At 38.5% G+C, this 18,762-nt stretch overlaps 1 protein-coding gene across 2 annotated transcripts in view; it reads left to right on the plus strand.

Moving 5' to 3' along the window:
* The window catches only part of CSMD1 (CUB and Sushi multiple domains 1), a 1,787,407-nt gene that overhangs the window by 1,689,695 nt on the left and 78,950 nt on the right, over window positions 1-18,762 (plus strand). For both annotated transcript variants that reach the window (XM_053598050.1, XM_053598051.1), the window contains exon 50: window positions 13,373-13,558. In XM_053598050.1, the coding sequence (XP_053454025.1) occupies window positions 13,373-13,558 (186 nt within the window). The remainder of the gene's footprint in view (window positions 1-13,372; window positions 13,559-18,762) is intronic.

An 18,762-nucleotide genomic window follows, 5' to 3' on the forward strand; every position in this document is an offset into this window, starting at 1 on the left:
TGTAACCTAGTCTCCTCACTATGGCACTTTCTTAGTAACCCATGTACATGGTGTGAACCGGCGCAGAGGAGAGGAGGGATGACAGAGAAGACTTCTGTGAGCCTGCAGATCTCCTGACCCCCTACCCCTTGCAGACCCTAATGCTCAAAGTGGGCATTACCCAGGGAAATGCAATGGCTGGTTATCTGAGAAGGGGGTTGACACGAGTTCTTCAGATTCCAAATTCTCCTGAAGCAGGGGAGTCTTTGGGTCCCACAGGAGAGTGACTGTAGGTGTGTTGGCATCAGCCCCTCTGAGATCTGAGCCTTGATAGAGCCATTGACTTACGACTGCCTAAGAATCTGGGCAATTTGAATAGCATTGCCCACTTTCCTTAGAAGTAATAAAAAATAACAAATCTACTTCCTGGGGTATTTGTAAGATTCAAGAAGGTAATCAAGTAAAAGAACTTACCACAGTGGCAGAGATTTTGTGCTTGATCCATGTGTACTACACTGACCATGTCAAAACAAAACCCAGAGATTTCTCAGTAACTTCATCGGTCCCTATCCCATCACTGTGTACATGATCTTCTGAACCGTGTGATCAGTACTCTTAGTGTTTTGGGTAAGTACCAATAGGTGTCAGCTCAGGATCTAATGTGATTGAGGAGACACTGCCTAACCCTTGAATGTTTAGAAATCGGCTTCACATCTTTCAGCTGATGGTTTGCTGCTAAATTCCACTGATTGTGGCATGAGAGTCTCACACGTTAGTCACCAAGTGCTTTCCCTGCATCCATGATAAAAAGTAAAAGTATTCTAGGCAGTGCCTGTGACTCAAGGGAGTAGGGTGCCGGCCTCATATGCTGGAGGTGGGTGGTTCAAACCCAGCCCCAGCCAAAAACTGAAAAAAAAAAAAGTAAAAGTATTCTTTCATTTGTATTTAGTTTTTACTTGACCCTGAAGAATGCTATTAAATAATAATAATAAATCTGGTTTTATCTCTCGGTTTTCTATTCCGTTCCGTATGTTCATGTCACTTTTTTTGTGTCCATACCTCGCTGTTTGATTACTGTGGACTTGTAATATAGCCTGAAGTTGGGTAGGCTGATGCCTCCAACTTTGTTTTTATTGCTAAGAATAACCTTAGCTACATGGGGTTTTTCTGTTGTCGTATAAAATGAAGTACTATTTTATCCAGTTATTCAAAATACTATGTTGGTATTTTAATGGGTATTGCACTGAATCTGTAGATTGCTTTGGTAGAATAGACATTTTGACAATGTTGATTCTTCCCAGCCAAGAGCATGGTGTGTTCTTCCATTTGTTAGTGTCCTCTGCAATTTTTGTTCTTAGGGTTTCATAATTTTCTTTGAAAAGATTTTCACCTCTTTTGTTAGGTAGGTGTATTCCTAAGTATTTCATTTTCCTTTTTTTTTCTCTCTTTATTTATTTATTTTTAATTAAACCATAGCTGTGTACATTAGTATGATCGTGGGGCACCATACACTTGGTTCATAGATCGTTTGACACATTTTCATCACATTAGTTAACATAGCTTTTGTAGCATTTTCTTAGTTATTTTGCTAAGACCTTTACATTCCACATTTACTAGGATTCACATATACCCTTGTAAGATGCACCGCAGGTGTAATCCCATTAGTCCCCCTCCTTCCGCCTCCCTCCCCCCTCCCTCCCCTAGTATTTCATTTTCTTTGAAGCTACTATGAAGGGAATTGTATCTTTGATTTGCTTCTCAATTTGGCTGTTTATTGGCACATGCAAAGACGATTGATTTGTGGACATTAATTTTATACCCTGAGACATTACTGTCTTTCTTGATCACTTCCAAGAGTTTTGTGGTTGAGTCTTTGGGGACCTCCTCTGCTCCCATTTGGATGCCCTTTATTTCCTTCTCCTGGCTGATTGTATTGGCTAGAACTTCCAGCACTATGTAGAATAGTAGTGGCGACAGTGGACATCCTTGTCTGGTTCCAGTTCCGAGTGGTAACGCGTTCAGTTTTACACCCTTCAGTATGATGTCAGCTGTGGGTTTGTCATAGATCAAATCATCTTGTGAGTTGTACCACCCATGGCTATTTTCTTAAGTGTTCTTGTTAGAAAAGGATGCTGGATTTTGTCAAATGTGTTTTCTGCATCTATTGAGAGGATCATATGGTCTTTGTTTTTGCTTCTATTGACATGGTGAATTACATTTATGGATTTGTGTTTGCATCCCTTGAACAAAGCCTACTTGATTGTGATGTATCTATTTTTAATGAGTAGCTGCAATCTACTAGCTAAGATTTTGTTGACTGTTTTTGCATTTATATTCACTAGTGAAATTGGTCTGTAGTTCTCCTTTTTAGTTAGGTCCTTTCCTGGTTTTGGAATCAAGGTGATGTTTACTCCATTGTATGTAGTTTATAAGGTTCCTTCCTTCTCAATATTTTGGGATAGGGTCTGCAGTGTAGGTACAAGCTCATCTTTGAAGGTGTGACAGAATTCTGACGTGAAGCCATCCAGTCCTGGGCTTTTTGTTGGAAGCTTTTTTTATTGTTCCTGCACTCTCAGTGCTTAGTATTGGTCTGTTAAAGACATCTATTTCTTCTGGTTAAGTCTAGGAGGATGGTGTGATTCCAGGTATTGGTCCATTTCCTCTGCATTGTCAAATTTCTGGGCATAAAGATTTTGGCAGTAGTCAGAAATAATGTATTGTGTCTCTGATATATCAGTTGTTATTTCCCCCTTTTCATTTCTCATTGAAGTGATTACAGATTTTACTTTTCTATTTCTGATTAATATGGCCGATGGTTTATCAACTTCTTCTTTTCAAAGAATCAAGTTTTTGTTTTATTAATTTTCTGAATGATTCTTTTGTTTTCAATTTCATTTGTTTCTGATTTAATTTTTCTTATTTCATTTCTTCTTCTGAGTTTGGGATTGGATTGCACTCCTTTTCTATTTCTTTAAGATGATTCATTAGATTATTGACGTGCTCTCTTTCTGGTTTTCAGATACAGGCATCTAAGGTGACACATTTCCCTGTAAGGACTGTTTTGCTATGTCCCACAGGTTTTGGTAGCTTGTGTGTCTGTTCTTGTTGTGCTTAAGGAAGTTACTAATTTCCTTATTTAGCTCTTCCTTGACCCAAATGCCATTCAGTATAAGATTGTTCAATTCCCATGCCTTTGCATGGGATGCAATTTTTGATGGTGTTGAGTTCCACCTTTATTGCCTAGTGGTATGAGAAGATACAAGGTAAAACGTTAATTCTTTTGACTTTGTTGAGGTTTGATTTGTGACCCAGGATATGATCTATTTTGGAGAATGTCCCATGGGCCAAGGAAAAGAACGTATATTCTTTAGCTTTGGGTTGGAGTGTTCTGCATGTGTCTATCAAGCACAGTTGTTCTGGGTCTCTACCTGACATATGATCTTTGATAAACCAAACAAAAGCATCCAGTGGGTAAATGAATCCCTGTTCTACAAATGGTTCTGGGAGAACTGGATAACTACATGTAAAAGACTGAAACTCAACCCACACCATTCACCCCTTAAAAAATTGACACAAGATGGATAATAGACTTAATTCTAAGATACTAAATGAAAAAAAATCTTAGAAGAGTGTTTAGGAAAACTCTTGATGATGTTGGACTGGGGAAAGATTTTATTACAAAGACTTCAGCAGCCATTGCAACAACAACAAGGTCAATAAATGGGACTTAATTAAACTGAAAAGCTTCCTCCCAGCTAAGGATACAGTAAGTAAAGCTAAAGACAACCTTCAGAATGGGAAAAGATATTTGCAGGGTTTCAGTCTGACAAAGTGTTGATAACTAGAATCTGCAGAGAACTCAAATTAATCAACAGAAAAAGAGTAAACACTCCTATCTGGGCAAGAGATATAAACAGAACCTTCTGTCAGGAAGACAGACAAATAGCTAACAAACATTTGAAAAAAATGTTCCATCTTCCCTTATCATCAGACAATGCAAATAAAAACTACCCTGAGATATCGCCCTGAGATATTCTCTCCCAGTCAGAACGGCCCTCATCACAAAGTCTCAAAAGGTGAAGATGCTGGTGTGGATGTGGAGAGAAGGGAACACTTTTACCCTGCTGGTGGGACTGCAAACTAATACAACCTTTTTGGAAGGAAGTATGGAGAATCCTCAAAGAATTCAAATTAGACCTCCCATTTGATCCTGCAATCCCATTAGTATTCATCTATCTGGAAGAAAAAAAAAATCCTTTTATCGTAGGACATTTGCACTATGACTGTTTATATTGCAGCTCAGTTTACGATCTCCAAAATGTGGAAACAGCCTACATGCCCACCAACCCAGGAATGGATTAACAAGCTGTGGTATATGTAAACCATGGAATACTATTCAGCCATTAAAAATGATGGAGACTTTACATCTTTTGTATTAACCTGGATGGAAGTGGAACATATTATTCTTAGCAAATCATTACAGGAATGGAGAAGCAAGAATCCAATGTACTCAATTCTCATATGAAAGCAATAGATGATCTAATACAAGGTGGGGGGTAGGGGAATGAAGGATCTGGGAGAGAGGAGGAGGGAGGGGGAGGGGTTACAGTGTATGGCACACCTCTTGGGGGTGGGACGCAATTATAGAGGGACTTTAACAACTGCAATCAGTATACCTTAATTCTTTGTACTCTCAATGAATCCCAAACAAAGAAAAAAAATAGGAAAATGAAAGATAAATAAATATGAAGGGAAATTATTGCTTCTCATGATAAAATAATAAAAGCTACCATATTCTTCATGTGTTCCAGAGGTTTGGCTGTGTAAATTACTTTATACATTCTGACACAGTAACCCTGCTGAGAACATATGTTGCTTCTTTTATACAGCTGAGGAATCAAAGGCTCAGATAATTTAGATAAATTTTCCATTTCATAAACAGACAAATACCTAATCAGACTTTGCTATATATGAATCCAGGTGATTTCAATTATTCCATCCTGTTTTTCGGTAGCTTATTAAACAGCTTATGGAATAATCATACAATCTTTACTTCCCACCTGCACGTATGAGAGTGATTCTACACCAGTGCTCAGGTTTCAGGGACACACATGAGGCAAAAGTCTGCTGCAGGCTGCACAAGACGTCGAGAATTTCTCTGTGTTCTGAAAATAGGCCTTGAGACCTAACGATGCTCATTTTGTGCTGAAAGAATTCCTTGGATTTATTGCTTGAAGTAAAAGTTAATAAAGGGATCATATTCCCTAATCTTCCCTTCTTGTTATAATCACATTATGTTACATTTTTCAATATGTTGAAAAAGATGAAATTTCACTTACAAGATATTGGCAATGCTGATATATTCTTTATGATGCTGGGGACAGAAAATTTGGAATGGTATTTTATCCTCCATTAAATACGAGTTTAAAATGTGCATTTTTTTTTTGAGGGGAGGTGTCTGCATCTATTCCTGTAGTACTGTAACAGAATGCCACAGATGGGGTCATTTATAAAAAATAGAACTTTACTTCTCTCAGTCCTGGAGGCTGGGGAGCCCAAGATCAAGGCAGCGGCAGGTTTAGCTGTCTGGTGAGGACCACATCCCCTGTAGGGGGGAGAATGCTGTGTCCTCGTGTGGCAGAGGTGGAAGGGCAGAAAAGGATGGGCCTCCTTCCCTCCCCCTGCCCCCTTAAAGCTCTTTCTAAGGACCCTTAATCGCACTGATGGGGGAGGAGCCCTCATGCTTTATTCCCTCTTTTTAGAAGGCCACTCCTCTTAACACTATCACCTTGGCAGTGCTGTGGCAGGGGAGATAGCTCTACGTCCATGTCCTGTGGATTCTGGCCGTGATGCATGCGTGTCCACATCCAGCCTCTCCTTCCTCCTCCACCTCACTCTCCTCCCTTCCACAGCATTCAAAGCGGCCTTCCTATGTCTGCATGCCTGCTTCTCTCTCCGTTCCTCTCCAGACAGCAGAGTGATCTCATCAAATCACAGTGCTCTGAGGGATGCCTCACAGTGCCCCAACCTGGCTCTGAGCATCATGCCCCTTAACAGCCTCTCAAACATTACCCCACACCAGTTCCCCTCCCAACCACTCAAGAACCAAGCTCGCGTCCCATAAACTGTTAGCTGCCCGGATATCCTGAGGGTGTGGCTTAAAATGCATGAATTGTGTTCATAAGGCGCACGCTGCAGACAGAAAACTGTGCAAGGAAGGAAGTGCAAGGATCACCTTGCACAGAAGGACTCATGTATCTCAGTGTCCAGGGCGATTGTTCTTTATGTTTGATGCCCACTTCCTGTGTCGCCTTACATTTTTATTTTTTAGTTGTTAACAAGCTATCAGTAGTAGAAGTTAAGTTGAAATAAGCTTTGAGGGGACTGGTGGCCCTTCATTCTGCACGCACAGCTTCTTCCATGGCCTCCTCCAACAATGTGGGCCCATGCAGGAAACAGAATTCTCACTTAGATATTCAGTTAGCTGAATTAAAAAAAAAAAAATCTATTCCTTTTTCTTTCCTCAAGCATTTCCCTCTCTGACACACAGTTACCTTTTAAGAAGCACTTGCTGATGAACAAAGGGCATTTAGTCAAGCCAGCAGCACGTGACATGGGTCCTTCAAAGCAGCCAAGGCGCTTGTAGGTGCTCTGGGCTGAGGCTCCTGAGTGATGCCTAAAGCATAAACATGCAGCCTGTCAGGGCGTCAGTCCTCAGCAGGGCAATCATACTACAGGTGTTTGTAAGGTACAGTAGAACCTCTGTAAGTTATCTGCCCAAGGGACTACAAACTGATCAATACACAGAGGGGGTCAACATAAGGAATGAGGCTCACTGTACTGACACACACTTGTGGTGCATGTCAGGTCTGTGAACATTAGGTCAACCTGTGGAGATAGTAGGAATCATGTTCCCTAATAAATAAATTAGGGAAGGCATCAGCCGTGGAGGCTGTATTGCGTGTGGGGGGGAAAGGTTCAGCATTTAGAGTGATCTAAACCCTTTCTCCTTGAGAGCGGTTCTGAGACCATGCAGCTTGTTATGAAAACAGTCTCAGATCACCCCGAGACCCACTGAGTCAGGCTGTACATGTTGTTGCTATTGCCTGGGATGGAAACACTTCAGGAGAAGTCTTGACACATTCTTTCTAGAGGTTTGTGATTTATTGCATGGCAAATCTACAAACACATCTTCAATTTTCTTGTTTTTGCTTTAGCACTTTGTTTTGCAATTAACCCAGTCCACAGCAATTCACCCCAGAATTGGTCATGTTTATTGGAAAATTAAGTAATGAGTTTTTGTGTATCAGGAGTGTTGGTAATGAGAGCTGTAATGACCACAAAGTATTTATGATGAGCATCACCCACAAGCAAGGTTCTTACTAATGTTCTGAGCTCATGAACAGCAGAAGGGAGAGACCTGTTGAAGCAGAATTGATATTTAAAAAAAAAAAGACTGGGCGGCACCTGGGGCGGTAAGTCGGTAAGGCGCCGGCCCCATATGCCGAGGGTGGCAGGTTCAAACCCGGCCCCAGCCAAACTGCAACCAAAAAATAGCCGGGCGTTGTGGCAGGCGCCTGTAGTCCCAGCTACTCGGGAGGCTGAGGCAAGAGAATCGCTTAAGCCCAGGAGTTGGAGGTTGCTGTGAGCTGTGTGAGGCCACGGCACTCTACCAAGGGCCATAAAAAGTGAGACTCTGTCTCTACAAAAAAAAAAAAATAAAGACTAGTAATTTTAAGAAGACTGTGCACAAGATAATTTGATGCAGACAAGTGCTGAAAGTACAGTTATATATTACTTTGCAAAGGAGAATTTTTGTTTAAATACTTACTAAATTAAAATAAATATACTAGCAATCAAATGAGATCCAGATGCATTGAATTTTCTATTCTAGAGTAGGATTACACAGGTGCAGAAGGAAGGGAACATTTTGGGTAGAGGAGAAGAACTCAAAAAAAAAAAAATGGCAAGATCATGAGAGCTGGCTGGCTGAGCTAAGGGGACACTTACTGACTTTGAGTTACTGACTGACTGGCAGGCACAGATTTTATATAGTAGAACCTAACTGTAGATGGGAATATAGAACACTCTGATATAATTTTTGGTTAATGTTTATATGGACACCTATATATAATTACTCATATACACATATAGGTTTCAATAAAAAAATTTCATATGCTCAGAAGTTCATTGAGTTTGATAAATTGGCTACATCGCTATTTTATAAGGTCAGATAATTAAGTTCATGAACTCATCCTAGAGAGAGTGCTACATGCCTCATTGCTGAGTATCAGTATGGCCACTTCAAAGTGAAAGTGCTCTCCTTGGAACCTGTGTACTGACGCCAGGACCTAGTCCACCCTTAAAAGCAATTTTGGAACTCTTTTTCTGGAAAGACCATCAGAACCATTGTCTTACAAGGTCTGGCAATTAAGTCCTAAAACTTGTGTCTGTACACTTACGTTGGCAGCATTGTATAAAACTTGGTAAGTCTTCATAACCTTGGTATATCAGTATCTCACGGCTATGTTCATAGAAGGTGGATTGAGGGGGTAGTGAGATCTGAGAATCACAAGACTGCAGATTACAATCAAAACCTCACTGAGATTTTTGAAGGAAAGAAAAATGAACAACAATATGGAAAAAAGAGCAAAGCAAATGGTAAGGTGTTGAAACTTAAGAGGCAGCAGAAAGACAATGAGCCATTGTAGTTACAGAGAATAATCATTTGAAATAAGCAGGAAAAGAAGTCATAGAATTCTTCTAAACCTTCAGAAATAAGGATGATTGCTTTATTGGTCTTAAATATGCAAAGAAGAAATCTCACCCAGGCCCATAGTATGAAAGGACCAGGCGGTACTGAGCATTGGAGTGTCTTTTCTGTTTAGGTTGTATTGGAACCAAAATGTTAAATCTGTCATGAGATATATGTGAAAAGAAATAAGCCGTCTTCCCAATGATTTACTCTTCATTCTCTACAAATCAGTCACATCACTCTGGGCTGAGCCCCAAGCAGTCTTTGTCTTCACTTGTCCTTGACCCCTCCCATTGCTTTGTAACTGTAATAAGTAGATTAAGACAAGTTGATCCTTGCTACTCTTATCTTTATTTGCAGAAGAAATAAGTGTACACTATGGATGTGTGTCTATAATACACACATTACATTCTTCAGATAATAATAATCTGCATATAATAACTTTTTTATTTTGGGGGGAGGGGGAAAGGATAGTCTCTTTATTTTTTTATTTTTTTTACACAGTAATTAATTTATTGAAGCCCATTTGGTTTGCTTTCATTTTTTTAATATGACACATACATACACAAAATTGTAGCAAACAGCTCTGTACATACATTATAAATAGGATAGATTCTTATTTTATTTTTTTATTTTTATATATATGTGTTTATTAGGTTTCCATTTTTTTGCCTTCACAAAATTAAAAAAGCTTAAAATTTAATAACAATAACCATGTTTAAGACAAGGACTAGAAACAAAAACCTAGAATGCTCAAAGAATGAGCATTCTATGCTCAAAGAATGAATGAGCATAAATACATTCAGAAAAGGAATCAGACAATTGCTACATCGAAATATTAAGCAATAATAATAATAATGCAAAGAAAGTAACATTCATATTGTCAAATAAGAGTATGTCCATTATAGAACACTTTGAGGTTCAGTATGGAGTCATCAGTTAACATCTTCTTATTACTTTTTTTTTAAGTCTCAAAAAATAGACAACTAATATTTATAAATAAAAGTAAAAGATAATTTTGAAAAACAGATCATGCCAAATCTTACAGACAATACAAAAAGAAGAAATACTGCAAAATCATTCTACTTGATCTGGGTACACCTGCTATTAAAATTGGAGCAAATATATTATAAAGGAGAAATTAGGATATTGCATCCTCATTTATAAGTGACATACATTTGTAATTTCCCCTTTATAATAATAACTTTTCATTTATTGAATACCTATGCCAACAGAGTGCTGTTTGTACATTTGATCCTACTGAACCTTACAGTTACCTTTTGATGTTTGCATCAGTAAACTCAGAGTAATGAGACGATGTTCACTACATGACTTAACTAAAGCCATACCGTTAGCAAAAATCTGCAACAAGAACCAAATCAGAGGACTGACTTTAAAGTGCATGCTTGGAAAAAAAATAAAATAACTTTATAGGATGATTAAGAGATCGTTTGCCTAAGCAATTGAGAAATATGCATAGTAAAATTAAAGAAAAAACAACCAAGAAGATTTACTCTTCTTTAGATATATCAAAACTAAGAAAATTCACCAAATTTCAGAAGTTTCATGTAATGCCAATAATGTCATTTTTTTTTTAAAAGGTGATCTACAATGTCTGCCACAGAGCAATCATGCAAAGTTGGTACAATAAATAAATAGATGAATAATATTAGACTTTAGCAAGAAATTGTCTTTATATTAGACTTTAGCAGGAAACATGAGCCTGAATTTAGTCTATGACAATTATGCCAACTAATCAGAAGGGTTATAGAATCATTTTTGATAGATTGCCAACATCTATTTTAAATCCCTTCAATAGCCTTTATATGAAACAGAAATTAAAAGGTATAGCTCAAACACCCCCCAAAAGATTCCCAATTGTTGATATCAAGGTGGTTTCTTCGATCCTTGGAACCAGGGTGGACTGTTGAATGTACTTCCAGATTTAAAAGAAGTAGCTATAAAGCTTCTCATGTAGGCCCCTTGGGTATGAATCCTCTCACTATAGGGCTTCAAATGTGTTTGTGGAATCCCATCTTTCCCATTTGACCTGACAGAGAAATGTCATTTCATTCTCTGCTTGCCCCAAATAACAATTTTAAGGAAGCCAAGCACTCGATGTGCTTCAGGGAGCAAAAGAGAAATGAGGGTTTGTGAGCATGAACGAATGATTATCTGAGCAAAATAGGAGGGAAAGTGATGGGAAAACCAGACACTGGAACATTGTGAGACAGAGTCAAAAACAACAAAATCTATTGCATTCGCTGCATTCAGTGAATTAAAGTGAACATTTTCCAAATGCTAAGCCATCTTCTCATGGATATATTGCTTCAACAAATTCATGGCATTGGAAAGGCAAAGATTATTATTTATGATTTTAACTGCTTTGCCTAAAATGATAACTTTATACCTATGGTTTTTCTTCACTCTGCTGCAAATGGTTGTGTGGTATGTAATATGTGCACGGGTATGTGTGTACGGATCTCTGATGGTTGGAATATCTGGGTATACATAAATTTAAACACAAGAGAATTCTTAGAACTTGGATTTGAATTTTCTAGGGTGGCGCCTGTGGCTCAGTGAGTAGGGTGCCGGCCCCATATACCAAGGGTAGAGGGTTCAAACCCGGCCCTGGCCAAACTGCAACAAAAAAACAGCCGGGCGTTGTGGCCGGCACCTGTATAGTCCCAGCTACTCGGGAGGCTGAGGCAAGAGACTGGCTAGAGCCCAAGAGTTTGAGGTTGCTGTGAGCTGTGATGCCCTGGCACTCTACCAAGGATGACAAAGTAAGACTCTGTCTCTAAAAAAAGAAAAGAACTTGGATTTTCTACAAGTATGAATTGTATTCGTTAAGTAAAATTTCCTTTACTTTTCTGATAATTTCCTATTACATTTACTTAATATTTTGAAGAAGAACCAAAACAACTGACAAAACAACCTGGAGCCCTAGCAGAACATCAAATGGTCTCAGCAGAGAGTGGTAAGGTCTGCCCTCTGGCCACGGGTCTTACTCAAAGTCACTGTGCCACTCTAGGCTAGCACGTCATCCTTCTGACCACAATTCTCTATCTGTAAAATTCTAAGTTTACATAAACTCTTTCATTCAGCTCTGCCAGCTCTAACATGCCACATGTATATTAGAATGTCATTAGAATCTATGTGGGAACAAGTTTAAATTATCTCCATTCAAATCTCCAATGTGAACAATAATATCGATTGAGTAAAAGAAGGCCCTTAATTTAGTTATCACAAAGCTCTTCCTTAACAAGTGCATCTGAAGCAGGCGTGTGATTGTCAGGAATTCCATCTTCTGCCCGGGCCCTTCTCTGTAATGCATAGTCACTTGAAAACTGTCTCCTTGTCTCACAGTAGAGAATGTCCCGATCAGAACTAGTGGATTTAAGAAGAAAATGTTTAGGCTGAATTCTCCCCACATCATACTTGTTTTTAAGACATTTCTTAATCTATGCATGGGTTGATTTCACATCTTGGCAATTGTGGCTTGTGCTGTTCTCAATGTTCTAGTGCAGATATCTTTATGGTAAAATGATTTCCATTTCCTTCTGGGAGTGGATTAATAAACTGGGGTCTATGTATACTATGAAATACTATGCAGCCACAAAAAATGAAGACTTTACATCTTTTGTGGTTACCTGGATGGAGTTGAAGCACATTCTTCTTAGTAAAGTATCACAAGAATGGAAAAGCAAGGATCCAATGTGCTCAATCCTAATATGAAGCCGGTAGATGAACAACTACACACCCACACAGGTGGGGGAGGGCGGCTTGGTGAGCTCTCACCCAATGAGCAGAATGCAGGCGTGCACACCTCCTGGGGGAAGGGCTCTGCTGCAACTTGGACTTCACCTAACAAACACAAACAATGTAACTTAATTGTTAGTACCCTCATATTAATCTGAAATTAAAAAAAAAAGAATTTTTTTCTTTGTGCATGCTTCTTTCTGGTACAGTTTTTCATGTAATAACAGATCTGTGTCTTCAGTAGGGAGGCCCTTTCCTGCCTTCTACATCTTAAGTCTTTGCACCCTGTTTTCTGACAGATAGCTTATAAACTATTGGATTTGTAGTAATAGGTGTGTTGATGATCTTTTGTAAGTTCTTTACCTGGTAATAGAACTTCCTTGGGCTTTAAGGAAAATGGGAAAGGGGCAGAAACAAAGAAACAGTGTAAGATGTTTACAAGCAGAGATTATTCAGCTAATGCCAACTCCTACGCATCTTGACACCAAGGAGTCAACATGGCAATCAGTTGTGTGATGATAAAGATACTATTTTATGCCCCCACTTTCATCCTGGTACTAAGTGAAGCAATACTCGTGACAACATGCTCCCCTGGCTGCACCGTCACGTTAAGCCACGGGAGAGCCGTCAGCCTTGCAGTCTACACTGTGAAGGTAGTTTGTGAGTGTTTTTCCATTGTTTCACATCAACCTTTCACATTCTTAAAATTTTGAAAATGTGTATATTTATGCTACACCCCAAGAAATATAATTAATGATTATACAAGTATTTTAGATGAAAACTAGGGAAAAAATTATGATTTAATAATTAACATTTCCAATAAATAGGAACAATTCCCTACAAGAATAGGGCTGAATTTGTTCTGTTTCTTTTCAGCTGTGTCCTGTGGAATCCCAGAATCCCCAGGAAATGGTTCATTTACGGGTAACGAGTTCACTTTGGATGGTAAGGTGACCTATGAGTGTAATGAGGGCTTTCAGCTTGATGCCAGTCAGCCAGCGACCGCGGTGTGCCAGGAAGATGGCCTATGGAGCAACAAAGGGCGGCCGCCTGCTTGTAAACGTAAGTGTTGAAACGTGTTTTCCCACCTGCGTAGCTTTTGTCAGGAACGAGGTTCACTGAGGATCGCTGTTTACTCCTGTGCAGGTGTCTCCTGCCACCCAAGGTGGTGGGAACTAGGCCTCTTTCATCATAGCAGTATTAAAACCAATTTACTCCATGTAAAATGCTCCAGCTATTTGACATGAGCGATGCACTGTTAGAAGTGAGATGAATGCTCTTGGAGCCATTCATATAGAGACCTTGTCATTTATACAGCCAGCCCTGCTCACTGATGACATTTTGGAGAGGTGGAATCTAGTGGCATTGAGACGTTAAGTCTGGCAAGAGCACCCTATGCACGGTAATTAAAACGTGGTTCAACACAAGTTTTCTTCCTCATCTCCTGTCTAATGCTAAGTTCTATGATGTCAAGGGCAATGCCAAATTCATTTATATGTCACCCTGATGCACAATAAACAAAGCACTTATATGATTGCAAAGTAAGGTAAGTTTTCTGGAAAGGTATTTATAGTCTATAATAATATTATTAAAAGGTTCAAAAGTTTGTATCCATTGTGGAACCCTCGTCTTAAAAAATAATGAAGTTTATAAGGCAAAATAAAACAACGTATTTCTCTCTGACTCTCTCATACGCACACACATACACAATTTCTACAGCAAGACTTTCATCACAGGTAGTTAAAACTAAACTCAAGTTGGAAATAATGTAACCTCCCATTCTTCTAAGCTATAGACTATTAATATTTTTATATATACAATGACACTTTTTCTCTGGTGACAATAAGAAAAGAGATCCTCATGGTCTTCGATGATAAAATCAGATCACTGGCCTCTCTTGTGTATAGTGTACTGATCTTGCTAAAAAAAAAAAAAGCAGGAACTATTTAGGTATGAATATATAAATGTTTATGGAAAATAGTTCAATTCTCACCAACAGTTTCTATTTTTCTTGCTTTCATTTTGATCTTTTTATTGCATTTCCTTAGATTCAGTTAGGCAATATTGAAACAACAGTATTTCTTGGTTATTTTCAATTTAATAAGGTTGCTGTTTTATTGCAATTAAGTCGTACAATGGAAAGCTAGGAGAGCCAGATGTATTGGTATGATTTCTGAGTTCAATCCTAAACAAAATTATTCTCTCAAAATAAGAACGTAATCTGACAGGTGGCAATAACACATAGTTCGGGGTTGATTTTAATAGGAAAGACACCCGGGACATTTAAAGCAGTGCTCACGTTTCACAGGGTCAGGAGATCATTAATAACAACGTCTGCCATTGTTCAAGTGGATGTTACCTGCTGTGTATTTCAGAGAGCTGATCTATAAGTCTCATAAAAACATGAAAAGGGTGAGCCATCAGGGACCTCACAAACGAAGTGAGAACTACTGATGTGCAGCGCTGAGGTGCGGATTCCACTCTGCCCAGGTGTATATCCTGTGCCTCTTCCACAATCCATGTTTCCCTACTCTGTGTGTGCATTAAAATCCCTGCAAAGATTTGAAATAAAGTCTAGTATCCAGGTTTGACCATCAGGATCCAAGTTAACCAGTCTTGGATGGCGACTAGGCATCCGTTATTCATAGTTTTTAAAGGTCTCTGGATATTATGCTTAAAATGCCAAGTATTATATTCTATTCCAATAAAATGGATTTTGTTGGAAAGTCCATTTTAAATTTGTATACTAAGAGCAACTTGATAAATGACAAGGTAACTACATAAAATAAATAAATATATATACATTATATATTATATATACACATTTTTATATATATATATGTACATATGTAATTTTTTCTTCTCCTTTTTTTTTGGCCAGGGCTGAGCTCAAACCCACCACCCTCGGCATATGGTGCCGGTGCCCTACTCCTTGAGCCACAGGTGCCACCCTGTATATATTATTTTTATTGTTGGGGATTCATTGAGGGTACAAAGAACCAGGTTACATTGATTGCATTTGTTAGGTAGTCACTCTTACAGTTGTGTCCCACTCCCAAAAGGTGTGTCACACACTGTGACCCCCCCACCCCCTCCTTCCTTCTCTGTCTCTGTTCTCCCTTCCCCCACCCCCACCGTGTACTACGTCATTAATTGTCCTCATATTAGAATTGAGCACGTGGAATTCTTGCTTCTGCATTCTTTGGTGCTTTACTAAAAATAATGTGTTCCACTTCCATCCAGATTAATCCAAAAGATTAAAGTCTCCATCTTTTTTAGTGTCTGAATAGTATGCCATGATATACATATACCACAGCTTGTTAATCCATTCCTGGGTTGGTGGGCATTTAGGCTGTTTCCACATTTTGGTGATTGTAAATTGAGCTGCAATAAACAGTCTAGTGCCAGTGTCCTTGTGGTAAAAGGATTATTTTTCTTCTGGGTTGATGCCCAATAATGGGAATGCAGGATCAAATGGGAGGTCTAGTTTGAGTTTTTTGAGGGTTCTCCACAGTTCCTTTCAAAAAAGGTTGTATTAGTCTGCAGTCCCACCAGCAGTGTAAAAGTGTTCCCTTCTCTCCACATCCATGCCAGCATCTGCAGTTTTGAGATTTTATGATGTGGGCCCTCTCTTTGGGGTTAGACAATATCTCAGAGTGGTTTTGATTTGCATTTCTCTAATAATTAAGGAAGATGAGCATTTTCTCATAAGTTTGTCAGCTATTCATCTGTCTTCTTTAGAGAAGGTTCTAGTCGTCTCTCTTGCCTGTTGACATAAGAGATTGTTGGCTTTTTTTCATGTTGATTAATTTGATTTTTCTGTAGATCCTAGCTATCAAGCTTTTTTTTTTTTTTTTTTTTGGCCAGCGCTGAGTTTGAACTCAGCATCACCACCTCCGGCATATGGGACTGGCGCCCTACTCCTTGAGCCACAGGTGCCGCCCGCTATCAAGCTTTTGTCCCATTCAAAATATGCAAATAAATATCCTTTTCCATTTTTAGGTTGTTTATTTGCTTTGTATGTTGTCTCCTTAGCGGTACTGAAGCTTTTCAGTTTAATTAAGTACCATTTGTTTATTTTTTGTTGTTGTTGCAAATGCCATGGCAGTCGGTTCATAAAGTCTTTCCCCAGGCAGATATCTTCAAGTGTTTTCCCTACGCTTTCTTTCAGGACTTTTATTGTTTCATGCCTTAAATTTAGGGCTTTAATCCATATTGAATCAATTTTTGTGAAGGTACGGGTCCAGTTTCAGTCTTTTATACGTGGATATCCAGTTCTTCTAGAAGCATTTATTGAACAGGGATTCTTTCCCAAAGTGTATGTTCTTGTTTGGTTTATCAAAGATCAGGGGGCTGTAAGATGTTTGTTTCATCTCCTGGTTGTCTATTCATTTTCAGATATCTATATCTCTATTTTTGTGCCAGTACCGTGCTGTTTTCATCACTATGGCCTTGTAATATAGCCTAAAGTCTGGTAGGCTGATGCCCCCGGCTTTATTTTTGTTACTAAGAATTGCCTTATCCATATGTGTTTTTTTTTTTTTTTTCTGGTTCCATGCAAAATGAAGAATTAGTTTTTCCAAATCTTGATTGTATGGTGTTGGCATTTTAACAAGGAAGGCATTGAATCTGTAAATTGCTTTGGGAAGTATAGACATTTTAACAGTATTGATTCTTCCCAGCCATGAGCATGGTATGTTCTTCTATTTGTTAACATCTTCTGCTACTTATTTTTGTAGGGCTTCATACTTTTCTTTATATAGGTCCTTTACCTCTTTTTTTAGGTGTATTCCTAGGTATTTCATTTTCTTTGAAGCTACTCTGAAGGTGATTTTGTCCTTAATTAGCTTCTCATCTTTGCTGTTATTGGCATAAGCAAGGCTGATTTGTGGATATTGATTTTATATCCTGAGACATTACTGTAGTTTTTTTTTCTTCCAGGAGTCTTGTGAGTGAGTCTTTGGGGTTCTCTAAGTATGAGGTCGTATCGTCAATAAAGAGGGAGAGTTTGACCTCCTCTGCTCCCATTTGGATTCCCTTTATTTCCTTCTCTTGCATAATTTTATTGGCTAGAACTTCTAGCACTATGTTGAATAGTAAAGGTGACAGAGGACAACCTTGTCTGGTTCCAGTTCTAAGAGGAAAAGCTTTCAGTTTTACTCTATTCAGTAAAATATTAGTTGTGGGTCTGTCATAAATGGCTTCACTCAGTTTTAGAAATGTGCCACCTAGGCCTATACTCTTCAGTGTGCTAATTAGAAAAGGATACTAGATTTTATTGAATGCTTTTTCTGCATCTATTGAGAGGATCATATGATCTTTATTTTTGCCTCTATTAATATGGTGGATAACGTTTATGGACTTGCGTATGTTAAACCAGCCTTGCATCCCTGGGATGAAACCTACTTGATCATGATGAATGACTTTTTTGATGATAAGCTGTAATCTATTGGCTAGGATTTTGTTGAGAATTTTTGCATCTATATTCACGAGTGAAATTGGTCTGAAATTCTCCTTTTTAGTTGGGTCTTTTCCTGGTTTTAGTATCAGGGTGATGTTTGCTTCATAGAACGTGTTGAGAAAGATTCCTTCCTCCTTTATTTTTTAAAACAATTTCTGCAGTACGGGAATAAGCTCTTCTTTGAAATTTTAATAGAATTCTGGTGTGAAGCCATCTCAACCAGGGCATTTTTTTGTTGGGAGATTTTTTTTACTGTTTCTATGATCTCAGTGCTTGAAATGTGTCCATTTAGGATATCTATTTCTTCCTGGCTGAGTCTAGAGAGAGGGTGTGATTCCAAATATTGATCCCTTTCCTTCACATTGTCAAATTTCTGGGCACAGAATTTCTTGTAGTATTCAGAGATAATCTCTTGTATCTCTGGGATCAGTTGTTATTTCCCCTTTATCGTTTCTGATTGAGGTTACTAGAGATTTTACTTTTCTATTTCTAGTTAGTCTGGCCAAAGGTTTATCTATTTTACTTATATTTTTCCAAAAAAAAAAAAATCTCCTTGTTTCATTCATTTTCTCAATGATTCTTTTGTTTTCAATTTCATTAATCTCTGATTTAACCTTGGATATTTCTTTTCTTCTGCTGGGTCTAGGCTTAGATTGTTCTTCTTTTTCCAGTTCCATAAGATGGTTTGTGAATTTGTTGATGTGCTTCCTTTATGTTTTTCAGAAGTAGGCTTCTAACGTGATAAATTTTCCTCACAGAGCCGCTTTTGCTGTATCCCACAGGTTTTGGTATCTTGTGTCTTCAT

This window comes from Nycticebus coucang, chromosome 7 (genome assembly GCF_027406575.1).
Source record: "Nycticebus coucang isolate mNycCou1 chromosome 7, mNycCou1.pri, whole genome shotgun sequence".
Classification (NCBI taxonomy): Eukaryota; Metazoa; Chordata; class Mammalia; order Primates; family Lorisidae; genus Nycticebus; species Nycticebus coucang.